This window comes from Chelonoidis abingdonii, chromosome 1 (assembly GCF_003597395.2).
Source record: "Chelonoidis abingdonii isolate Lonesome George chromosome 1, CheloAbing_2.0, whole genome shotgun sequence".
Taxonomy (NCBI): domain Eukaryota; kingdom Metazoa; phylum Chordata; order Testudines; family Testudinidae; genus Chelonoidis; species Chelonoidis abingdonii.
The window spans coordinates 253,431,109-253,457,646 of NC_133769.1; the positions used below are offsets into that span (position 1 = coordinate 253,431,109).

The following is a 26,538-nucleotide window of genomic DNA, read 5'->3' on the forward strand; positions in this document are numbered from 1 at the left end:
TAGTATAAAGAATAAAACATGATTTGCTTGTAGATTCTGGAGAAGTAACTATTTTATTTTCTTGTGTTTTGAACTCGCCTTGAAGGCTTTCATCTCTATTACAAGTTGCCTTCCATCGTGCCTGAGAGCTGCCTCCTTATTCTGGTTGGATTACTACTGGGTGGAATTATTTTTGGAGCCGAGGAAAAGTCCCCACCTGTAATGAAGAGCGATGTTTTTTTCTTGTATCTCCTTCCACCGATTGTACTCGATGCGGGGTATTTCATGCCAACTCGTCTGTTCTTTGAGAACTTTGGTACTATATTCTGGTATGCGGTAGTGGGCACGCTCTGGAATTCTATTGGCATTGGGCTTTCCCTCTTTGGAATTTGCCAGATAGAAATATTTGGCTTGACCGATATCACTTTGCTGCAGAGCCTGCTCTTTGGCAGCTTAATTTCAGCTGTGGATCCTGTGGCAGTGCTGGCTGTTTTTGAAAATATTCATGTCAATGAACAGCTTTACATCCTAGTGTTTGGAGAGTCTCTGTTGAATGATGCCATAACAGTGGTAAGTTACTATATAAACAATTATCATTGCTGCTACTTGATTGCATGGCACCATCATGCCATATGTCTTTCTATCTAGTTCTCACTATCTACTGAGAGCCAAAGCCAGTTTATCAAATTATTTCTTTACACTAGACCTACATGCTAATATTTAATGGAGGCATATAAATATTTCACAGATTTTAACACACCTCTACCCCGATATAACGCTGTCCACGGGAGCCAAAAAATCTTACCGCGTTATAGGTGAAACTGCGTTATATCGAACTTGCTTTGATCCACTGGAGTGCGCAGCCCCGCCCCTCCCGGAGTGCTGCTTTACCGCGTTATATCCGAATTTGTGTTATATCAGGTCGTGTTATATCGAGGTAGAGGTGTATCTGAAGTTTTCAGGTATTTATCATTGAATTCTGTCAGATTTTTAATAAAAATTTAGAGCTTTTCCCCAGATGCAGAAATGTCTGTGGGGGAGAGGAGGAGAGAAGAGGTGTTCAGCATGGATTCCCATGGATACACCCAGAAATAGTTCAAATCACATGGAGACTACAAGCCTAGTTTCCAATTAGTGCTAATTTGATGTGGGCACCTTTCCAGTTGGAGCTGCACTGAGATCACCAACTTATTTCCTATAGGACACCAAGCAGCCGTCAGATGTCTAATGATTAACCAGCTGAGCTGAATTTCTTATTCTGACCTACAGATGAAGGGCTCTGCAGAGCCCATTACCCTTTCCCTGAGCCATCCACCTCCTCATATGTAAATCCTCTGTCACTATATCTCGACTATTACTGGCATTTATTCTTACCTGGCCTTATCTCTCCTGAAATCCTTACCCATGTATAAATAATCTCCTGTCATCAGTCCTGTAATGTCCTGTTTTATGATCAATGTAACTCCAGTTTTCCACGTCATAAGGACCAGACAGCTCCACGAATTGGAACCATCTGTCTCTCTTTTCTCCATCACTGGCTTCCTATTCATCTCCTAATTCAACAATGAGTTATCTTCCTGATTTTTAAACTTTTAAAGGATTTTCTCCAGTCTATCTCACTGACATCATATCCCCCATCCACTCTATCTGATCCTTCAGTATTGGCCATTTTTCTTTCCCTTCCCATGATCCTCCATCGTTGGGATATTGTTTTTCCACTTACGCTTCCCAATCTACCTGATGTTGTCTCCTTCCAAGCCACTGAATCTTTAACGCTTATCTTAAAGCCTGACTTTTCTTGTTAGTTTGTAGTTTAATCTCTCTATCATGTCTATGATGGTATTAGGGCTGGCCAAACACAGTACTGCAAAAACAGCACAGGCAAATATTAATTCCAATTCCAAATGACTGGTTCAGACATGTCTGTGCCTGTCTTAACAATCATTCATGCAAAGGAGTTTCTGTTTGCATCAATATTTGGGGAATGGCTGTTCTTCGTATTTATATGGAGCCTTCTCATTGTGTAATTGTTTTCAACAAAAACAATCACTTTTCAGTCGAACAGCAGCTAACCTAAACACAAACGAGCACACTTTGCTAAAAAGCCCACTGTTTTTGAGGCCTGAAATACGTGTGCCATGATCAAAATGACCCTCACTCCCACCCACCATTCTGTACATACACTGCAGTGGTGGTGCTGTAACCAGGCTGCAGATCTTTGTTACAGTCTTCGTGGTTGTCTACCTGCTTCTAAAGAAATCATTTATCCCAGAGACTTTGAGCCTCCTGGGGTCAGATACAGAGGACACAATTTATTGATCTACCGAATGAGGCCTCGTTCAGCTGATGAGCTGACCATGCTAACACCTTCACCTTACAGCTCTTTTGAAGTCTCTTATTGGTCTGTTTTAGACGTTGTTCGGGCTTCTATTTTTATCCAGAAATGTTCCAGAGTCAGAATATCTGCAGTCAATGGAGTTTCTAATCAATTCAGTTCCGCTTCAGAGGCAGTGAGTGTTTAAAGATATCTGAGTGATTGTTAGAAGGCCCAGTAGCTTGGCATTGGACCTTGTAGACGTGTGGACTCACCCCCACGGCGCCTCCTGCTGGTCGTCCTCAGGAATTAGCTCAAATTCCAGCCCGGAGCGTCCTCTGCAGGTCAGTGATCCATCTGTCCGCTGCTGGCCCCCCGTGTCCCTCCCTGGATCCCGGTGCCACTTTAACTGGGTCTCCCCCCTCCCAAAAACCCTCACCCCACTATCAGCTCTTTGCCTCAGTCGTGGCTACTGCCAGTCTCTGTTTAGCCCCCCGTGCCCTGGGGCAGACTGCAGTGTATCAGTCGACCATCACAGGCAACAAGGGGTTTGGACTGGCTGCCTTTACCCACCCTCCGGCTGCCCCTCTGCAAGCCCAGTACCTAGGAGGCCTAGAACCAGCTCTGCAGCCTGGGGAGTTGCTGGCCTAGGGCTTCCCATCTCCTAAGGCCTTTCCCCAGCCCTGCCTTCCTCTAGGTCCCCGGGGTGAGTTCCCAAGCAGCCAGGCCTGTCTCCCTCTCCGGTCAGACAGAGACTGGCTGCCTCTGGCTTCCCTGGCCTTCTTATTAGGCCCTGTGGCTCAGTTTGGGGCACGGCCCCAGCTGCAGCCACTTCCCCAATCAGCCCAGCCTAAAGGCTGCTTTCTCTAGCCCCAGCCCCTTCCGAGGGCTGTTTTTAACCCCTTCAGGGCAGGAGCAGAGGTCCACCCTGCTACATACCTCCCCCCTCAAAACCCCCACCCCTGGGATAGGGGGGCTTCTTCTCCTGGGCCAGCCGCCCATGTGCCTCCAGTGCCATTCGCTTCTTTTCTGATTCTTCTAATCGCTTCCACAAGCGGACCTCCTCCTCGACAACGGCTGCATACTCTTTGGCAAGGTCCATCGCACTCGCTTCAGACTCACGGAGGGCCCGCTCTGCTTCCTCAAGCCGGGCCCGTAGATTTGAGTCCCCCAGGCCCTCTTCCCTCAGGGTCTGGGTCCCCTTGGTGGTCGGTCCCACAACCACCTGGGTCCATTTTGTTTCTTGGATACGTCCGCCCTGGGCCCCCGTCGCTTGCTGGGCCTACCCCGTCTGGGTCTCTCTCTCCTTGACAGGTGGGGCGATAGTCTGGGTCCCAGCCTCCTGCGGGGTCTCATCATTGGTGACAAACCCCGGGCCGGTCTGGGTTCCTGCCTCCTGCAGGGATCCCCTCATCCCAGTTGCCACCTCCAGCAGTTTTAGCCCTTCTGGCCTCACAGGCACCTCCTCTCGCCTCTCCTCAGTTCCTCTGAGGGGGCAGTGCTTCTTAACATGCCTGGGTACCTGGCAGCCCCAGCAGGCATCCCGCCTCCATGCTGCGCCAGGCCTCGGCATCTGTCCTTCGTCCCTCATTGGACCAACCCCCCCCCGGGTTGCCCTGGGTCTTGTTCCTTGGGGCAGGGCACTCCCGCTCTCGGTGTCCCCTCTGCCTGCAGGCCCAATATGCCCGCAGCCATGTGGGTCCCCTTACCCAGCGGATGTCTTGAGAGATTTGCTGCTGTCCCCATTTGGGGTGAGGTCTCCTGCCTCCAGACCCGTAGGGACAGTTCTGCCTCATGTGGCCTGTCCGACTGCAGATGTAGCAAGCCTTGCCGTGGGCCTCCTGGCCCTGGCAGTCCACGGCCCACGCCCCCCACAGTCTCTTCTAAACTCCCGCCCAAGGAGTGTCCGTAGGACCCGCTGCTCCTTCACCAGCTGGTTCACCTGCTCTTGGAGGGCCCATAGCACCTCCTGCAGTCCCTGTGGGTCCTCATCCCCCTTCCGCCGGGGCACTGAGCCCTGTATCCAACTAGGGACCACACCTGGGGTCTCCGCGTAATAAACCCCTGCATACACAGGATCCATCATCCCTTCTTGTCTCTCCACCTCAACGTCCAGGCAATAATCCTGCTGTCCTCTCCTTGCCCCTTGTATCGGGCGGACCGCACGTGCCGGCATTCTCCACCACGTGTAAACGAACAGACTCACCCCTGTGGCGCCTCCTGCTGGTGACTTCTGGGAATTAGCTCAAATTCCAGCCCGGAGTGCCCTCTGCAGGCCGTTGATCCACCTGTCCGCTGCTGGCCCCCCGTGTCCCTCCCTGGACCCCGGTGCCGTTTTAACTGGGTCTCCCCACTCCCAGAGGAACCCTCACCCCACTATCCCCTCTTTGCCTCAGTCGTGGCTACTGGCAGTCTCTGTTTAGCCTCCGTGTCCTGGGGCAGACTGCAGTGTATCAGCCGATAATCACAGGCAACAAGGGGTTTGGACTGGCTGCCTTTACCCACCCTCCGGGTGCCCTCTGCAAGCCCAGTACCTAGAAGGCCTAGAACCAGCTCTGCAGCCTGGGGAGTTGCTGGCCTAGGGCTTCCCATCTCCTAAGGCCTTTCCCCAGCCCTGCCTTCCTCTAGGTCCCCGGGGTGAGTTCCCAAGCAGCCAGGCCTGTCTCCCTCTCCGGTCAGACAGAGACTGGCTGCTTCTGGCTTCCCTGGCCTTCTTATTAGGCCCTGTGGCTCAGTTTGGGGCATGGCCCCAGCTGCAGCCACTTCCCCAATCAGCCCAGCTTAAAGGCTGCTTTCTCCAGCCCCAGCCCCTTCCGAGGGCTGTTTTTAACCCCTTCAGGGCAGGAGCAGAGGTCCACCCTGCTACAGACCTACTCATGGCTTCTGGTTATGATTTTGCACAGCTCTAATCAGTTGATTATATTTAAAATATAACCCAGGTCATCACACTGCATGTTGTTCTAAATGGAACTTGGCAGGAGCAAGAGGCATTGTGGCCATTCAGGGTTTGCATCTGTCACAGTTCGGCTGAGGAGATATGTTTTCAGACCTGTTGTCCCACAGCCTCAAATGTCTAATGGAATTACTTGATTTTACTGGTGATCAAACAAATGGTTCTTTTCTTTTCTTTTCTTTTCTTTTATTCGCATTTTGCGTCTGAAAAATCTTGCCTCGGACAGGGAAAGTGTGAAGTTAGGAAGTCTGAAAATGATTGGCAGCATAGATGGGACACAGGAATTTGCATCAATCTGGAGAACATAGTTTTATTCTTGGTGTAGCTGATGACCTGCTGGGTGACTTTGATGGAGTCAGTTTGCCTTTCTGTACCTCAGTGTCTGCAAAATCAATCTGCAAAACAGGAATATTGATATTTATCCCCTTTGTAAAGTACTTTGAGATCTATGGATGAAAAATAGTTATATATATATACACATATTATAAGTATATTAGTAGATTATTAATTATTTAGCATATTTTTAAAGTTAATTCAAAGTAACGACAAAAATACAAAGTCTTCCATTGGAATGCAGGACTACAGTGACACTGAGAGGAATTGGGATAATGTGCTTTCTTTTCTCCATAGGTTCTGTACAATTTGTTCAAGACTTTCTGCCAGATGCGCACAATTGAGACCATTGATGTATTTGCTGGAATTGCTAAATTCATTGTGGTGGGGATCGGTGGAGTGTTGATTGGAATCTTTTTGGGATTTGTGGCAGCATTTACAACCCGTTTCACCCATAAAATCCGAGTGATTGAGCCACTTTTTGTCTTCCTCTACAGTTACTTGTCATACATAACAGCTGAAATGTTTCACCTCTCAGGCATTATGGCGTAAGTACATAAAAAAGGTACTTTAGTAATAAATGGCAATGCAAAGCCAGACATCAGTGATGGCTAGATTCTGCAGCCTGTACCTCACAATGAGTAGTACTTAGTTATTTGAATAAGTACTGTTGAATGGAGACAATGTTGTTCCATTAATGTTAAATGAAAAAGCTCCCATTTGCTAAACTGGGAGTAAGATTAGGACTGATGGGATTAAGAATTTCAGAATCTTGCTCTAAAGTGATCCTATAATAACTGTTGATCTTTGCTTCTTGGGGCTAGATCAGTGGTGAGCAACTCAAGACATTTTGCTGACATTGACCATCCATGGGCACGGCCCCCTGCAGCTCCCAGTGACCGTGGTTTGCCATTCCTAGCAATTCTCATCCTTGTTCTCTCTCTCTCTCTCTCTCTGGCCCTGTGACTTTTCAATTTGTTTATTCACCATGGAACAGCTTCAGCAAGAGAGACTGGAGGGACCCCCTTCCCAGCTCAGAATATCCCATAACCCCACAGCTAGGGCATTCACCTGAGTGGTGACAGAGCCCAGTTCAGTTTCCTTCTCCCCATCAGGCAGAGTGGGAACTTGCACCAGGGGTTTCACACTTCCTGGGTTTGTATCCTAACTGCTGTTATAAGTTATGCAAAAGATGGTCATCCTCCTCCTTGCCCTTGCTGTTTTGTATAAACTTGTCTACAGGAGCCCAATCTGGCATGCGAACTCTGAGTGTGATTATTGAATTTGGCTGCATAAGAATGCATTTCTTTCCCGAGTTCATGAATTGCTTTGTGGCTTATGTGTTCAGATACCTGGCATGGGGCTGCAATGCACATGCAGAAACATAGGCCCCTAGGGAACTTTTGGTGCAAAAATATTAGGAGCTGAGCTTGTTTAAATGCCTGTAGGGCTTGGAGGCAGCTGAGCAGGGGCTTTGTGAATCCCAGCGGGCCTGTTTCTTGAATTTAGGCACCTATAGTGGTAGTTAGGCTCCTAAGTCATTTTGTGAATCTAACCCTTTGTGTGTGTGTGTGTGTGTGTGTAATTACATACAAAAATAATATTTTCTCTGTTATTTTTGACAGATAAAAGTATTATAGTGCTCCCCCATAGCGCTTCAATAGGAAGAACTAAGTCACCCTTCCTGTACTGCATAAAATGACCTGTAATGACCTAAGTTTTAGAAAAGACCATCATGACATCAAATAAATTAAAACAGTTTATTGTGATTCAAGCAATATTGTGTAAAGAACAATCTTCTTTCACTTAAGTATTGCATTGTTCTAGTGACAAACATACAGCAGTCAGGTTTTAGAAGCTATAAGAGTTTATGAAACTTAAAAGTTACTACTTAGTATCGCTAATATTTGGAGAAGTTTTTGTTGTTTTTAGAACCTTTTCTAGTATCTGATTGAAGACAGGATTGTTTATTTATCACTGATGTGGTCATTTAAGTTTTTCCAGGGCTAAGAAGCAATTAAATGGGGAAAACAACCTGAATTATTTAAGTACTATAAACATAGAAATATTCTCTCCACCCCCAAAAAGAAGAAGAGAAAGAAGTGGAAGGCATGCTAATGAACATAAGGAACTGAAGGATGCATGTGTTTCTTTCTCAGATACGCACCAAAATAAAGTAACATACAAATCCAATTTGACCTAGTTCTGAAATGACCCATCTCTTCCACTGGTTGCTATTCATAGCATTTGTGTGGTTTCCAGTTTCCTCCGTTCTTAGTCAAATGTCATTGGCAGCATATGATCATGTACTTAAAGGGCTCCCATATCAAAAAGGGACGTGAAGCATTATATAAAATAGTCATAGTAGTTTGCATGAAAATTCTGAACGGACACTGTGAGCCTAATGTAAAACTAATTACACTGCATGTCTCCTAATGTGTAAATGGAATAAGCACGTGGGTGCAGAATAATATGGAAAGTGTACAGCTGTATGGATAAATATTCATTACTATGGCAGCCTTAGTGTCAACATGTGATTGGCCCCTGCGTGGGTATGAAAGATGGAGGAAGTGGTAGGTAGTGTTACTACTATTTGATATTCCAACGTGACCACAATATATTTATCATTGAATGTGTTTTTACGCTAAACTTGTTTCATGTTTATAACACTTTATACATATTAGTTATTATTAGATATTTTACTCTGTCCCATAACGCGCCATATCCATAATACTGTGCTTGGTCATTTCTGGAATAGATTAATAATGATCATTTATAGCCTGACCTGTGGGCCCATGTGGGGAGTAAGCTCCCTTCTTCTCCCTTTATTCTTCTGTGGTGTCTACTTGGGCCTTCCAGCTGTGGATAGGATAAGTAGACACTGTACATCTGTTCTTCCTCTCCCCCCCTTGAGCATATGGGCGGAGGGCCTCTCGGGGCAGTGCAGCTATGCATTGCCTCCTACACTGGACAGAGGGCAAAAGCATATTCTACCTCTTAATTTAATAAAGCACAAAAAGCATGTGGTGTGTGGCATTGAAATACAAATTTTAATAACAGGTCCAGGTTTTCCTCTGGCATCTTGAACAGCAAAAACTAGAAGGCCGTGGGTTCAGTCCCACAGCAGGACTTGGGCTCACAGTAAGTGCTGACACTGCAGTGCAATACTTGGAGAAGACAGCACTGCCAGACATCTCATCATTTGTAGAAGACTTTAAACCCCAGCCACTTTTGTCTAATGGCTTCCAGATGGAAGTTATGAAATATCAAAACAGTACTATAATGTATTATTTAGAAAATCAGAGTATTCTCTGTTTTGAAAATGAGGTTGACAATGATGTTTACTTTATCATCCAGGTAAAAGTCTTGGATCCTTACATTTTGGGGAAAAGGTTGTTGACATGTCTGAAGCATACGTGATAGCTGCAGGTGCCAGAGATGAGTGAACAGTGAATCATTGTGCCAATGCAGATAGAAGGCTGTGTACATTTAATTTAAAACATGCTGTTTCAAATATTAATTTCAGATTATATTCAGATAAATTCTTCCCCCCACCCCTCAGCTCTCGGTTTTCATGCATCACAGCCACTTAGCCCTGAACTTCTAAAATCCAGTTTCCATTTGCCTGAATGAAAGAAACACTGAAGCTATGGCACTGGTAAATTACTGGAAAAGAAAATGCAGCATTATCAAATAAATAATATCTACTGATCCTGTCTCCTCACCTGTGTGCAGCTGGGAAATTGATTGAAGCCAGAGGAGAAGAGGAAAAAAAGGAGTTAATGCCTTTTCCTTTTAGCCAAAATATCCCATGCAACATACTTGTCATGAGGACTAGTGATTCTTGAAACAGCCATTTATAACTCCTGGCCAGATGACTCATAAAAAATAGTATGTTGTAATGGATTAATCATCTCTAGATAGTCCCTATTAGGGTGTTCTCTTCTGAAGACGAGGAGATGTATTATGGTGTAATTAGAGCTGGGCCCGAATCAAAACCATGAATTAGAAACAGTAGCAGCGGAGCTGAACTTTTCAGTTTAGTCCCACCTCAAATTATAAAACTACATTTTCTGTTTATAATCTTTATTAGGGCTGTGAAACAGCAGAATTATTAATATGTGTTTCTCTTTTTGCAACAATGAATGAACAGCCTAAAAGAAACATGCACTAAAACTACAGTTAAGTTTAGTAGGTCAAAGAAACTTGAGGATTGAATCCAGAGCTCTAGTTTATTCCAGCCACAACAGAAACTGCACTGTTTGTGCAAATGGACTTACATTAGTTGAAGGGAGACAAACTACAATTTGATGGTAATCAGTCCTTTATTCTTTTCCTGATTTTAACATGGCAGAGTCAACAGTCTGAGAGCAAAGAATGCAGGAGCTACATGTAAATTGGATGTGAACAGCAAGTACAAAACAAAATGAAGAGAACACCTAGGCTTTCCCACTCGCAGATTATGTTGACAATATTAACCTCCATTGGAAAGAAAATATTAAAATAATGTTTGTATTTTGCACCTTTTAGAAGTTTGGTAGCTATCTTGTAATTTCATTTTTCCAAATGAAGAAACTCACATAGGATTTTTTTGTTCAAACAGAAGTAACTAATCTAAAGAGCTATCAAATGCAAAATTGTACATTGACTAATTGTAGCATATCATCATTTGAAGATTAATGAAGATTTATAGCACTGCTCAATCTCGGTACATTACTGAATTAAGTCAGTTACTGATATTCAATAAGTGAAAGTAATATTGTATTGAAAAAATATATATAAAAAATTACGATGCTGTCCCTTTAAATTTTAGTGGTTAAATATATGAGATGCATTAAGTTACAGAGGGACAAATTAATCTGGTGACAGATTATTTTCAGACATCCGCTCACAGAGTCTCCATTAGCTCAGGATCCAAAAACAAACTGCTCTCAAAACTGGCCGACTCACCCTGGAGCTGCAGGGCTTTCCTACATGTCTGTAATCATGCTAAGAATTAAGTTTAAGAGGGGAATCAATAGAATCTAACTTTTAATGTCATTTTCTATTTAGTTTGTACACTGTGACGGTCAGGCTCCCCAATAAATCAGGAAGTCAGGAAGGTGAATGTTATATTGGTTAGACACCTTGCTTCACACAGCCTTCTGAAAGTGGTTTTGGGCTAATCTTAGTGAGTCCTGGCAAAAGACAACGGCTACATTATCATGACAGTATCATGGACAACGGCTACATTATCATGGACAGTACTTTCAGGCCAAACCAAAGGTGTTGAGGGGGGAAGAATGAGATCTTCACCCATTCTTCTCTGACAGGTCCTGGCCTGTCATGCCGAGCTCCTTTTCCCAAAGAGCCCACAACTGGAGGGACCCAGAGACTACATCCTAGTTTCAGTTTTACTCAACATCTGCATAAAAACACTGGGGATACAATAAGGAGATATTGGACAAGATTCTCACCAATGTCAAACTCATGCTCAGCACAGATGAGGGCCAGGGGATGCAAAGGTAGCTCTAAACTAGATTTATTCCTCCTCCATCCTCAGCTTGTCCGGGGACAGAGCCAGCCCTCAAAGAGGAGCCAAATGGCTGGTCCAGATTGCACTGACTGGTTTCTGTTTCATTAGCAATGAGTGAGGCTGCAGGAAGACAGCATTGTAGGAAAGAGATTGTTATTAAGCATGTTGGGGCCAGTATTGCACAATGAGGATCTGCTGTGTGAGTGGTAATGACCTAGCCCTAGCCCCACCCAACTTGCATTTTTGGGCATCCATTTCTGTGCTAAGCTCATTCCCTCCTGAAACCTGTTCCTCTTTTTCCAGTTCCAATCATCATACTGCAGTCTCCTGGGAACCATTCCGCTAGTCAGGGATCAGCAGAGCACACTGTGCTCCAGACTTGCCCCTCCATTCTCCATCGTCAGGGGGAGAGGGAAGAGTTGGATACCCCCTTACTGGGGTAAGACTCATCAGCCACTTATGGCTCTGGCTGTGGCAAGGGATCCTAGAGGAGTCAAGGACTTAATATATTCAGCTATTAGTCTTTCTCATCCAGAGCAAAAACACTGTCTCCCATTATCTGAAGGAAGTTGGAATCTGGACAAAAGATCAAGCTAAATCAGGAAATGATAGAAGCAGTTTTAGTAGGAGAGGGTACCACTTTTAGAAAGTGTCACTAACTATAACCTCAACTTCTCCCATTGTCATCTTCCTACAGCTGCTCAATGTAGTGCATTATTCTGAAGTCATTTGGGACTCACTGATGATTTTGAATGCACAGATATCGTCTATCACCAGAAATATCTTCTTCCCTCTTTGGTTTTCAAGGACATTTAGTTTGCTCTTTCCACTAGAAAAGGGAAATCTTCCACAAGAAGACAGTCCTAGTCCTGGTTATCCCATAGTGCCACTTCCAGACTGGATGACTGCAGCATACTATGCCTGAGCTAGAAAGTACAGGCTATTCAGAAAGTGAAACTGATCTACCTTCCAACAGCCTCAAACCCAGAGAAATAAAGGGAGCACAAGCTGTCTCATTGTGTTCTGTACCTTGCATTGGCTCTCCTTTCAATTATGGATGTGTATAAAGATGCTGATTCAGATCTCTAGAGCCCTCAGTGGGTTTGGCCCGGCCTCTCGTTATGAGTGCCACTCCTTCAGTGCCCCAGTGGGGTGATTATGACTGACAGGGGTGATAAGGCTGTCTCAAAGACGGGACTCTGTGACTAGAGGCTGAACATTCTCAGTTGAGGGCCCTCTCTCCTGAAAGTCTCTCCAACAGACAGACAAGAGGCATTATCCTACTGAAGAACAGAAAACAATGTCCCAAATACCAGAAGGATGAAGAGTATAGGTCCAAGTTTAGCCAGAATTTTCTATGACTCTGAGTGTTGTAACACATTAAACATATAAGGAAGTGGATTATGGTCTCATGCTGGGATGTGCAGCTTTAGTGCAGAATATTTTTCAGGGCCCACATGCGGAAAGGCAAAATGGATACACGTCTTTCCATCTCTATCTGCAAACCACTGGCTTCATGTGCTTTGACCAAAAACTCTTATGCAGGTTTATATGAAGCCAGTTTTTAACTGGGAAATCAGCAAAGAGCTGTATGGTGGCAGCATATCGCTTTAACCACAAACACATAAGATCAAGGGGGACAGTTGTTTGATAGTCTCAGCTAGGGATCATGCTCTCAACACACACACCTGAGGTAAATACTTGGTCACTTAGCTTCCTATACTTATGCCCATCTATTTGGATGTCACTTTGCCTGCTCATATATTGCTTGCAATATTCCATTATGACATAAGTGCTGAGCGACTAAAAAGTTTGTTTGAGCAGCTTGCAGAATACTGAAGGGACAGGACCATCTGAAAACTGGAAGACACGAGGGGTACATGTACACAGCAAACAGTGCCCTGCATCAGCAAGTCTCAGAGCCTGGATCAACTTACTTGGGCTCACGGGGCTTGTGCTGCAGCACTGAAAATAATAGTGTAGATGTTTTGGCTTGGGCTGCAGCCCTGGCTCTGAGACTCTTTCCCCTCACCAGGTTTCAAAGCCCAGGCTCCAGCCTGATTCCAGACATGTACACTGCTGTTTGAAGTCCCACAGCATTAGCCCTGCAAGCCCAAGTCAGTTGATCCAGGCTCTGAGACTCACTGCTGATTTGCTGTGTAGACATACTCTAAATCACAAGCATTATTAGCTGGCAATAGTTTTAGTATAGTAAGCTCCATGGAAAACATATTAGCAGCACTCATGTTGTCAAATTAAACCACAGAAAGTATGAGAGTACTGCCCTCAAAATCTCAATGTGATGTTCATCTGATGGCACCTGGGGAAAAGCTAATCCCTAAAGGAGTGATCCCCACAAAGTATAAGAAAAAAAATGGACATTTGACCTGTGATACAATAAACCAGCTGTCAGAACATATGAAAAACAGAATGAAAGAAATAGGGTATTTTCTACAATGGGATTTCAGTCACAGATGTAGCTGCACCAGTGCAAAAAACTACTATTGACATAGTTTTCAGTGGTACAGTATGATCACTACAAGTGTAGGTTACTGTGGTTTTGAGGCTGGAATTAAACCACATTGGTTCCAATCATCCTGTACCAATCAGGGGCGGCTCTAGGCACCAGCATGCCAAGTGCGTGCTTGGGGCAGCAAGCCAGGAGGGGCGCTCTGCTGGTCGCCATGAGGGCGGCAGGCAGCCTGCCTTCAGCGGCATGCCTGCAGAAGGTCCGCTGGTCCCACGGCTTCGGCGGACCTCCCGCAGGACCAGCAGACCCCCTCCGCAGACAAGCCGCCGAAGGCAGCCTGCCTACCATGCTTGGGGTGGCAAAATGCCTAGAGCCGCCCCTGGTACCAATAAAACATAGCCATGCATTATTAGGGATTTGCCCTGGGGCAGCTACGCTGGCAGCTGAAGTCCTTCTGTAGACAAGGGGTAAGATTTTCAAAACTGCCTAAGTGACTTAGGCACCTAAGTCCCATTTTCAAAAGTGACTTTCAGCCAGACTTTTAAAGGTATTTAGTTGCCTAAAGATGCAGATAGGTACCAAGTGGGATTTTAAAAAGCTTCTAGGAGCCTAACTCCCTTGAAATCAGAAATCAAAATAGCAGAGAATCCTGTGGCACCTTATAGACTAACAGAAGTTTTGGAGCATGAGCTTTCGTGGGTGAATACCCACTTCGTCAGACGCAGGTAGTGGAAATTTTCAGGGGCAAGGTATATATATGCTAGCAAGCAAGCTAGAGATAACGAGGTTAGTTCAATCAGGGAGGATGAGGCCTGTGCTAGCAGTAGAGGTGTGAAAAACCAAGGGAGGAGAAACTGGTTCTGTAATTGGCAAGCCATTCACAGTCTTGTTTAGTCAGAGCTGATGGTGTCAATTTGCAGATGAACTGAACTCAGCAGTTTTCTCATTGAAGTCTGGTCCTGAAGTTTTTTTGCTGCAGGATGGCCACCTTAAGGTCTGCTATAGTGTGGCCAGGGAGGTTGAAGTGGCTCTCCTACAGTTTTTGTATGTTGCCTTCCTGATATCTGATTTGTGTCCATTTATCCTTTCCGAGTGACTGTCCGTTTGGCGATGGTACATAGCAGAGGGGCTTGCTGGCATAGTGATGGCGTATATTACATTGGTGGACTGGCAGGTGAATGAACCAGTGATGGTATGGCTGATCTGGTTAGGTCCTGTGATGGTGTCGCTGGTGTAGATATGTGGCAGAGTTGGCATCGCGGTTTATTGCATGATTGGTTCATGAGCTAGAGTTACTATGGACGGTGTGCAGTTGCTGGTGAGAATGTTTCAGGTTGGCAGGTTTGTCTGTGGGCAAGGGGATTGGCCTGCCACCTCAAGACCCGTGAAAGTGTGGGATCATTGTCCAGGATGGGTTGTAGATCCTGATGATGTTGGAGGGTTTTAGCTGGGGCTAAACACATCATCAGGGATCTACAACCCATCCTGGACATGATCCCACACTTTCACTGGTCTTGGGTGGCAAGCCAACCTTCCCACAGACAACCTGCCAACCTGAAACGTATTCTCACCAGCACTGCACACCGTACCATAGTACTCTAGCTCAGGAACCATCCATGCAATACGCGATGCCAACTCTGCCCACATATCTACACCAGCGACACCATCACAGGACCTAACCAGATCAGCCATACCATCACTGGTTCATTCACCTGCACGTCCACCAATGTAATATACGCCAATCATATGCCAGCAATGCCCTCTGCTATGTACATCGGCCAAACCGGACAGTCACTACGGAAAAGGATAATGGACACAAATCAAGTATCAGGAATGGCAACATAACAAAACCTGTAGGAGAGCACTTCAACCTCCCTGGCCACACTATAGCAGACCCTTAAGGTGGCCATCCTCAGCAAAAAACTTCAGGACCAGACTTCAATGAGAAACTGCTGAAGCTTCAGTTCATCTGCAAATTTGACACCATCGCTCTGGACAAACAAAGGACTGTGAATGGCTTGTCCAATTACAGAAACCATGTTCTCCTCCTTGGTTTAACACCTCTACTGCTAGAACAGGGCCTGCATCCTCCCTGATTGAACTAACCCGTATCCTCTAGCTTGCTTGCTAGCATATATATACCTGCCCCTGGAAATTTCCACTACCTGCGTCTGACGAAGTGGGTATTCACCCACGAAAGCTCACGCTCCAAAACTTCTGTTAGTCTATAAGGTGCCACAGGATTCTCTGCCGCTTTTACAGATCCAGACTAACACGGCTACCCCTCTGATACGAGAAATCAAAATGTCACTCCTTCAAAGTCAAAATCCCATTGACTTTCAGTGAAATTTAGGTTTCTGAGTGCCTAAGTTACTTTTGAAAATGGAACTTAGGCACCTAAATCACTGAGACCTTTTTGAGCCTTTTACCCTGTCATCTCTTTCCTACTCAGAGTCAGTCCATGACAGAAATAGATCATTATACTGAGTTATGACCATCATGTATAAGGACATAGAAATAAATTATCAGAGGACATAGAGGAATAAGGGAGAAATATGAGTGTTGTCCTTTAATAGAGAGAAACTGCTAAGTCCCTGTCCCTTGCTGTCTGTGTCTGTCTTAGTAAGCCTTGCTTCCTCCCTCATATGTTGGATGATTGTACCGAACATCCCCATTTCACTCACTCATGCTGGCAACATACGTATGCTGAAGGACACGTGTGATGTCTTGCATTGTGTTTCTTTGTTTTGGAAACTCAGCATTAGAATCTTGAGTGACCCTGCAGAGGGCCTTTCATTTGACTGTGTGGATCAGCCTGTGAGAAAAGGTTCTCCACACTCATACTTCTTTAGAAAACACACCTTTGGGGAAAACCCTCTCTATAAATACATTCTACATATATAATTGAAAATAGGTAGTTGGTAGAATTAATTATGCTTATTATTTAAGAGACGACCAATATCAAAGGGATCCCTTATTAGCTGAATATTGCAGTAGTGTTCTTTTTAGATGAATGGGTTTAAAAAATAAACTAAACACTAACTTTTAACTTTGCAGGATAACAGCTTGTGCCATGACCATGAATAAGTATGTGGAGGAGAATGTTTCCCAGAAGTCCTACACAACCATAAAGTATTTCATGAAGATGCTGAGCAGTGTCAGTGAGACTCTGATCTTTATTTTCATGGGAGTGTCCACGGTTGGAAAAAACCATGAATGGAATTGGGCCTTTGTTAGCTTCACCCTCCTCTTCTGTTTGATCTGGCGTGCACTGGGTAAGAAAGTCTTGACATCCAACTTTGTTCTTAAGCATTCTTTACAAGTGAAACATGCATCTTTTGTGGCACAGGACCTGTGAAAAAGTAATAGCTAATCTGTGTAGGATAGAGGAAAGCTAAATATCTGCTTGTGCTGGATATGGGAGACGAATAACTTCTTCCCTCACTATTGGCAGGTGACTTCAGGTCAGAGCTCTAGGGATAGATAAAGCTGAGTTTCAGCAGGTCACAAAGTGGTCTTCTTACATTTAAATGTCCTTTATTTCAAAGAGATTAGTCTGCTTTCAAAAGATTACTTTCAGCTCAGTCTCGTGCTCATGAAATGCGTGAGAGTCCATAAATTCCCATAACCATAAAGCGTCATCATTGTCACAAGCATTTTCTTTGAAAGTGGTTTAAAAACAAACAAAAAATGAAAGAAAAATTCCCAAAATTATTGGCAGTGTCGCAAAAAGGAAACAAATAAGAGTTAGTTAATGTTTTGTATGTTTATCCAAGTCAGTCATGGTCAGAAATACCAATAATATTACAATGGGGGATACCATAGTTAAATTTCTGTTTACTGTGTTATATGGTTCTTAAACCAGAAAAGAAGAAAGTGTCTTTGGTATGTTGAGAAGAAACAAACCCTTTAAAGAGTCGTTTTGGCTTCTCCTGTTCTGGGCCACAATCCTGCAAAGATTTATGCACATGCTTAACTTTAGTCACTTGAATAACCCATTGGCTTCATCACTCATGCAGGTAAAGGTAAGCATGTGACTGTTTCCAGGATTTGAGCCTTTGTGTGTTGGAGACAATAGGTAACATTTTTGAAAGTGTCTAAGTCCCATTTTTACAGTTATTTAGGCATGTAAGGCCAGGTTTACAAAGATATTTAGGCACCTAAAAATTCAGATCAGTATCTAGTGGGATTTTCAGAAGTGCTTTAGTAATTTAGGACTAGATTCACAAAGGGAGTTAGGTGCTTAGCTGCCTCTTTAGGCACCTAAATCTCAGAATCAGGCCCCACTGGGATTCACAAGCCCCACCTCCCTCAGCTGCCACCAACCCTATAGGTGTCAAACTAGCTCAATGTCTGAGTTTTTGGATTAAAAGTTCTGTAGGCACCTATGTTTCCACCTCTGCACATGTACACTGCAGCCTCACATTAGGTGTCTGGATGCCTAAACTCCAGAGCAGTGCACATACCAGAGGAGGATAGGTGCTTCTCCATCTAACTCGTCTGCAGGCCCAATCCAGTCTGTTTAAATGGGGGGAGGAGGAAGAGCTCCCTCATAGCCTTTAGCCCAGTGGCTAGAGTACTCATCTGGGATGTGGGAGATGCCCAGCTTATTTTCCCTCTGTCCCTGAGAGAAGGGATTAACCACTGGCTATGGGGTATTCTGATCTGAGGCTTAGTCTCTCCTGTTGAAGCTGTTCCACTGTGAATAAATAATTAAAGGGTCATTGACCAGAGAGAGTGAAAGCACACAAACTGAGAATGACTCTATAGTCTGGTGTTTAGGACACCTAGTGTTCACCAGGGATGTGGGAGACGCAGAGTCCTGTCCTTCTCCTTCAATGCCTCTTTAATTTTATGGAACAGTGGAACAGCTTCAACAGGAGAGTGAGGGAACCCTCCCTATCAGAATGTCCCATAGGCCAGTGACTAGGACACTAACATGAGAAGTGGCAGATTCCCTTCCCCCCCTCAGGTGGAGGGAGGACTTGAAACAGGGGTCTTGCGCATCCCAGGTGAGTATCGTGCCATTGGGCTAAAGGTTACGAGGGAGCGCCTATTTCTTCTCCCCGCTGGTTTCTTGCAAAAAACAACATAGGAAGTTAATTTCAAGGGAGTTCACAGCTGAGAATCCAAAGCAGAGGGAGGTGCCTCTGTCCAATGTGGATTTAGGTGTCGAACTCCTTGAGCTTGAGAAAGGCGGGGCTTAGGACACAACCCTCTCCTTAGCATCTCCCATAGGCTAGCTTGGCTGGGGAACTGACTGTGAATGCTGATGATTTCTAGCTGTGTAACAGTTAGGTGTTGTGACACACAGCACCACTGTGCCTAAGTTCCTTTGTGAATCTAGTCCTTAGGAGTTTAACTGAGCTCCCATAGACTTTCGGTGGGAATTAGGCACCTAACCAACTTTGACGCTTATATAAATTTCACCAGATGCACCTTGGTGCCTAAATACCTTTGTAAATCTAGCCTTTAGGAGCTAAAGTCCATTGATTTTCAATAAGACTTAGCCACTGGAGTGCTTACATCACTTTTGAAAATAAGACTTGGGTTCCTAAGTCTCTTAGGCACTTTTGAAAATGTTACCCAATGTTTTAAACTAAAAGTCTCTCAATCTGGTAAACAGATAGTTCCTTTCTTAAAAAACAAACAAACAAAAACAAACTCTGTGTCATAAAAATAAACATCAGCAACGATGAGGCTTTCCATGTCACCTCCGTTTTCCCTTTGACTGTTGTCTTCATCCTTTCCTCAGGTGTTTTTGTTTTGACTCAGATCATTAACATGTTCCGGACAATTCCTCTAACTTTTAAGGACCAGTTCATTATTGCCTATGGAGGTCTCCGAGGAGCCATCTGTTTTTCTCTTGTATTTCTGCTTCCTGTTGCTGTGATCCCCAGAAAGAAATTGTTCATTACTGCTACTATTGTGGTGATATTCTTTACCGTTTTCATTCAGGTGAGAACTCTCCTCCTGTCAGGTTTTGCTTCCCAGATGTTTTGTGAAGAAGCATTTGGAAGAAAATCGAAACATTTAATCTGCCTGAATGAGCCTTTTTCAGAGGGTTTTGTCATATGACCATACCTAAAAATGCAGTGTAGCCAGCAGCCAGGCAGCAAAGATGTGTCAGGTATTTATTAACAGCTTATGTTAATGTGTAAGTAGCACTAAAATAAAAAGAAGACATTTCCTCCATAAATAAATGTTAAAAGCCAACATAGCATGTTGGGCAAGCCAGAAGTTGGTGCCTTCTCTTAAAATAACCAACTGAGGATAAATACTAACCAAAAATTCCACTATCACCTACTCTTCAATATTAATTTCCATATTACTATTTAGTCAGCCCTGAGTTTCAATTTCTAAAACAATAGCTGACGGAGAAAGTAGCAAATTTGCATTTGAAATAAGAAAGTTTTGCTTCTGGTTTCAAAAGCTGATTGTTTTTCTTCATCATGCAATTCTTGAAAAACTTTTATTGGAAAAAAATGGTTGCCATTAGCAAGTGGCAAGTCACCAATAGGATTTGTCAGATGAATGCATCCTTTTTTTATGGACATCAATCATAATCTGGAGATTCCCTTCACTTCTGCTTTGCTTGTGGGGACTGTATTATGTGAGGGAGCACATTGCTGACTAAATGCAACACTTGCTAATTACAGGGGTGAATTCATATTTGAAACTACTGTACCATACTTGTCTTTGAGGAGCCATGAAGACTCCCCCAGGCTGGTTGTCACAGTTTTAACTGAAAAAAAAAGAAGGCAAATGGCTGAAATGCATGTCTCTATTCCTTTATGTCTATGAGTCAACAAAGATTTTTTTTTTCTGTTTTCTGGACAGGGAATAACAATTCGCCCACTGGTGGAGTTTCTTGATGTTAAAAGATCGAATAAAAAGCAGCCAGTAGTCAGTGAAGAAATTTACAATCGGGTATGCCATAGCTTTAGCATTATAGGGTGAAATCCTGGTTCTATTGAAGGCAATTGCAACACTCCCATTGACTTCAGTAGGACCAGATTTGACCAGTAATGTGCATGTGCCACAAAGAGATAAACTTTATTTTTTATATATATATACATATAATTTGCCTTTGGATTGTTGATTTTTTAAAGTGTTGATCTGCTGTGATAAAATTACATTCCTTTTACTCTTTATATACAAATTTGCTACAGTTGTAGAACTTGTCTGTGCTAGAACAGTGGCATATGTTTAACTAATTTGATATTAAATTCAACTAGTGAAACCAGTGCAAACCCTAATGTAGACACACTTAGACCAGTTTAACCCTACCTTACATCAATTTCTCTCTGAATCCAAGATACATACTCCCATAGTTAGATGCCTAAATACGTTTGTGAATTCCACTCTGGGTGTACCACAATTTGTAATGTATTTACCCACAGAATACCTCTGAGCAGTAGAGAAGTGCTATTATCTCCATTTTACAGATGGAGAACTGAAGCATAGAGCGTTGAAGGCTCAGATTCCCAAAGGTGTTCAGGCACTGAACTTCAGTTGATTTCAGTGGAATTTAGGAACCTAAATTCCTTTGACGGTCTAATCCTGATGATGTGTACACTGCATCTGGAAGTGAGGCTCTGAGCCCAAGTCCAGAGACTCCTGTTAGCGGGGACCACATTAGTACACTAAAAATACTGTGTAGACATTGCTGCTCGGGCTGGAGCTCAGGCTCTTAAGCCCCTCCCACCCACCCCCATTTGAGATCCCAAGTTACAACATCAAAGCAGTGTCTATACAGCTATTTTTATGCATGCTAGCATGAGTCCTGCTAGCAAAAGTCTGTACACTTGGGCTGTGAGGCTTGCTCCTAGGTGCAGTGTAAACGTATTCTAAGTGACTTGCCCGAAGGTCACACAGGAAGTTTGTGGTGGAGCAGGACATTAAAACCAGGTCTCCTGAGTCCTAGGCTAGTGCTTGAATCACTTGATAATCCTTCCACTCAATCTGAAGAAATTTAAACACAGACTAAACAGGTTTTAGGGCATCTATTAACACTTGGAGTCCCTTCTAACCCTGTGGTTCTGTGATTCTACTTTACAGATTTGCACTGGTTTAACTCAATTGACTTTTGAATTGATTGAGTTAAACTTTTCTAATACAGACAAGACTTTAGTGATTTAACTAAGCTATCATTAAAGAATCATATCTAAGAGCAAGCCAAATGATGTCCATGGGAATTCATAATGAATCTGTATTTTTGCCTTTAGTTCTTTGATCATGTGAAGACTGGAATTGAAGATGTTTGTGGACACTGGGGTCACAACTTTTGGAAAGATAAGTAAGAATGTTATTTAAAACTCTTTACGGTAGATGGGAGACTAATTTGGCTGAGTGGATGAGCTGGCTCACAAACAGCAAAAGCAGCCAGTCGGGCAGCAGATTTACTCCTCGGGGTTTTACTCCTGTTTGCTTTGGTTTTAGCATGCATGGGTTACACAGTGAGACCAAAATAGTTTTACAAAACCACAAGAAAACAGAACAAAAACCTAAGGCTGGGTAAAAACCCAGCCCTCTGACCCCAGCTATGGAATTCCATCACCTCAAACCATTCGTTCCCCATTTCTGGCTCTTTTTGCAATGTTTTTTGTATGGCTTTTGAGAGTTTGTGTAAACCTGTAGTCCCCAGCCTGCTTTGGTATTCCAGCCTGTACAGCTTTGTAATGTTGAAGCACAGGGTTAGCTCCTTGCTTGGTGGAAACCAAGTAGAGTCCTTTGGATCTTGTCACAGGAAGATTCAGGAACTAGTTGACTTTGAGGTGCCTGAAAGAGTTGAATATCAGAACAGCAGATTGTCTGTTGCGTGGTTCTTGACCGTTTTATTTCAAACTTAGTAAGGAGAAGGAGGATCAGTAGTGGTTCAGTAAGCATCCAGTTGCTACACTAGAGGCGAGAACTTTTAACAAAATTGAATATTCTTTTTCAGGAGACCATTAAAAGTTCAGAGCATGAAAGGCAGTGAGTTCAAGCCAAGGCCTTTTTGTCGCTATTACAGTAATATTTACTGCTCCCTTGTCTTTTAGGTAAATTGCTAATTAAAAATAATAATTGTCAATAAGCCAACACAATTAAAAGCTAAAGGTCACCATTAGAGGATCAATGGAAGAGCCCACACAGAGGCAAGTCCCAGCAGAGAAAAATTTACTTGATCCTTGATTACCTCATTCATTGATATTTGTTTGACGTGGCCAGAAATCCATCCCGCAGAGAGTAACCTCCATCCCCATCACTGTAGATGTGGAATATTTGCTTTCCCACACTATTTGTAACAGAAGCTAACTGGTTGGGTTGGTTTGCCTTCCCCACAGGTTTAAAAAATTTGACAATAAATTCCTGCGGAGACTTCTAATCCGGGAGAACCAGCCCAAATCCAGCATTGTTTCCCTGTACAAGAAGCTGGAAATCAAACACGCCATTGAGATGGCAGAAAGTGGGATGATAAGTACAGTCCCGTCCTCAGCTTCTCTCAAGTGAGTAAAGTCAGTGTGGATGAATCTCCGTGTAGGTGTGTGGGTTTATTATACTACACCATTGCTGTACAGGGATCATATCTTCTTTAAGGCTGGTATCCTAGTGTTGCTTTACATTAACTGTGCAATTACCATTTTGCCCACGATGAATCTAAAATGAATGCCATCAGCGGGAGTGGTGGCTGTAGCTTTGGGGTCGCTTGGGCACTGGCCCACTAAGAGAAGTGAAGGGATTCATTGTTGCTCAGTTTCACCTTCAGCCCACAGAGACTGAAGGTGACCTTTGCTCTTTCAGGTTGAAGAGTCTGATGGCACAAGTATCCCAGAGTGCAGCACATTCCCATACGGAGCTGAGTCTAAATTCTGAGTCAGTGCCTGCCCTTCTGAAAGCAGCTGGTACAGCCATGGCCTGATTTAGGGGCAGGCGACCACCCAGGGTGCTGGGCTTGGGGGGCACTGGGCTCAAGTTGCTGTAAGTTAGTCAAAAGTTTAACAAATTGGGGGCGGGGTCCATTTGGTCTAGGGCCAGCCCTGGGTACAGCAGCTGGAAAGAAGATTTCAGGGGCACTTTGAAAAGTATCTCAAGCAAATCTGTAGTTTAATCCAACCTGTACAGAATTTTGAGAGAGCATGACATTTTTGGGTGAGTTTTGAGCTTTGCCATTGATTTCAATGGAATCAGGATTACACCCTTCATCTTGTAAAAAACAATAAAAATTCCCGCTATGTAAAATGTTATTTTTATCTCTAAGGAAGAAAATTGGTAATTTGTATGATCAGATATAAAGCATTTCTCTCTCTCTCTCTCTTTTTTTCTACTTTTCAACAGTGACTATCTGGAAGATAAAGTAAGGCCAATTTCCCCTGCTGAAATGGATAATATGCGAGAAATATTAACAAAGAATCTCTATCAAATACGACATCGAGTAAGGGTGAAGTTATACTTAATAAAATGTCCCACATCAATTTTGAATGTAAAGATCATCTGTAAAATCCATTCTCAGACCAGATTCTCAGCTGGTGAAAATCAGTGGAGCTTCATTTGGATTTATGCCAGTAGAGGATCTCTCCCTTTTATGTTCACAATAAGCCATAAGGGCTTTACGGGCATTTATACCTTTGTATGGGTGCTGTTACATTACAATCAGCTTATTTACTTTACTTTTGAAGGTTTATGTGCACACAACCCCATGAAACCAAACCCCAGTTTTGTCCCAGTTCTGTCATGCCAGTGTTTTGGTCAGCTCTTGATGTGAGATTGCTCTGCTCATTTTCAGTGGTTGTGTGGTTGTTTCCATTTGAGAGTGCGAATTGATGAGCTGAGAAAGTCATGACATAAAAGCAAAAAGGACTCTGTTCTTACACCCTCCTGTGGCTAAAATGGTTTGTGTGTCTGTGTTTTTGGAAAGTGTTCAAATGAGGAGCTGGCTTCAGCTCACTAGAGCTGAAAATATTTCCCCCTTTGGTGACTGATCTTATCATCTTCAAACGAGTGTCCTCTATTGACACATTGAATGAGCTAGTGTGAGTCTGGCATAAACACTGTATTAAGCCATTTTTTCCCAATTCTTTTTCATGATAAATATTGGCAGGTTTAACAAAGGCAGGTGCCGAACAGAACGCCCATGGAACAGATGACTAAACTAACATTAACCTAGTCACTCAGACGGTCCTTAATCAATTTTTAATGTGATTTGGTTTGGAAGATATTTGTGATGCTTAATAAAACGTTAAAGCAAAGAGTGTATTTTATGCTGTTTGTAAATCGTCAATGCATTTGCCATTGTGCTTTTGAAAACGTTACCACTGCCTTTGTTTTTCAGACGATGTCATATAACAGACACAGCCTGGCTGCAGATGCAAATGAAAAACAGGCCAAAGAAATTCTTATCCGTCGCCGGCACAGCCTGCGGGAGAGTATAAAGAAAACTCGCAGCCTGTCTAGGGACAGACCGGTATTTGCATTTTAGTATGTTTGTAGAAAAGAACTCGTCATAGCTAAATATCATGCAAAATGTCTCCTGGAAACACAGGAAAACTTGAATGTGCAAGGGAACAAGTAAAAATTAGTCATTTGTAATACTGACACTTAGGCTCTGATCTTGCACCTTGTTCTGTGCACGAGCCCTGGAGCTTGTGTGAAGCCCCATTTACCTCCACAGAGCTCCATGCAGTTGCATCTGTGTGGAACATGTTGCAGGGTGAGGTTCTGTTGCCGCTGTCATCTGAAATGTCCACAGAGAACTTCACAAACTTCATACACGTAGCACTACAGACCTCTCTCTTCTCACTGTGAAGGTGCATCTGTATGTTAATAGAGCCTGCTTGGCTGAGATAGACAGTGGCACTGAGGCAGAAAATCTGTCCATAGGATGCGCCGCAACAATGTAAAGAGGACAAATATTGACCAAGCTGACCAGACCACCCCCCTCATTTGAAAAGTGCCAGGCATTCTGCAATAGCCACAGAGAGCACGTAAGCCCTCCAGCTTTGAGGAGGCACATAAAGGACCCCCTCTGCCCACCAAGTAAACTGCATGGTATGCTATTTATTCTCCTTCAAATGATGCCATTTGAAGGGCCGAGTCAACCTGTACTGCAACAATCACAGGTCATATCTGAAAGAATAGGGGGAAAGCGCCTTCCAGCAGAGGCCACACTGGCAGCTGCTTTGAAATCAATCCATCTACCCACTTTAGGAGAAAGGAAAATTAACCATTCTTTGAATATTTATTTTTGCATTCCATGATTACTTGGTAATTGCTGTACTCATTGTTACAGCTGAGGTCAGAATGACATCTGCAAGAATCACTGTATTTGGTTATCATCATTATTGAGGCTACCATGGCATTTAGTGTAACACTGGATCTTGTTCTGGAAGCACAATATTTTCCTGTCACTGCAGCCATGGCTACACATTGCTTTGGTCATGCAAATAACTGATTTACTAGCCAGGGATACCAGGGAGAAATACAGGACAAAGACATTTTATGGGTGGGAAAAGAAACAGGGGGTCCAAGTCAGATTGTCAAAATGCACAGACAGTAATTTTTTAAATAATTTTTCTTAAATAATGCTGGATTTTTTTTTTTTTTTACTTAACCAATATGCCTTCAGCTCAGTGCTCGTGGGTAGCACTACAGTATCCAGAGGACAAATGTCTGCTAGGAAATGATTTCAATTTCAAGTTTCTTTTGGGTACACAATGAGTGGGAAGGGTAGATAGGGAAAGATGGCAGATTTTTTTTTTAAAAATCTCTTGACAGTGTTACTTTAACTTCCACAAACTGGATTCACCTGAGAAATTGTAGATAAAAAATTAAGAGTCGTATGCTGTAAGCTACCTACCACCAGTTGCTGACTGTCTTCAACTCCACCTGATTTTAATGGCTCAGCACTTTGCAGGAGCGAGGCCTTTAGGCTCTGATCTTGCAAACAGTTAAATGTGTTTAACTCTGTGCAGTGAGTTGCCCCATGACCTCACTGG

The 26,538-nt window shown here is 43.5% G+C and overlaps 1 protein-coding gene across 1 annotated transcript in view; it reads left to right on the top strand.

The window, feature by feature from the left end:
• The window catches only part of SLC9A2 (solute carrier family 9 member A2), a 41,782-nt gene that overhangs the window by 8,364 nt on the left and 6,880 nt on the right, over positions 1-26,538 (top strand). The window contains exons 2-10 of the mRNA XM_032790284.2: positions 86-549; positions 5,877-6,127; positions 16,622-16,839; positions 19,320-19,522; positions 20,405-20,494; positions 21,793-21,863; positions 22,891-23,052; positions 23,882-23,978; positions 24,876-25,007. Coding sequence (XP_032646175.1) covers positions 86-549; positions 5,877-6,127; positions 16,622-16,839; positions 19,320-19,522; positions 20,405-20,494; positions 21,793-21,863; positions 22,891-23,052; positions 23,882-23,978; positions 24,876-25,007 — 1,688 coding nt within the window. The remainder of the gene's footprint in view (positions 1-85; positions 550-5,876; positions 6,128-16,621; positions 16,840-19,319; positions 19,523-20,404; positions 20,495-21,792; positions 21,864-22,890; positions 23,053-23,881; positions 23,979-24,875; positions 25,008-26,538) is intronic.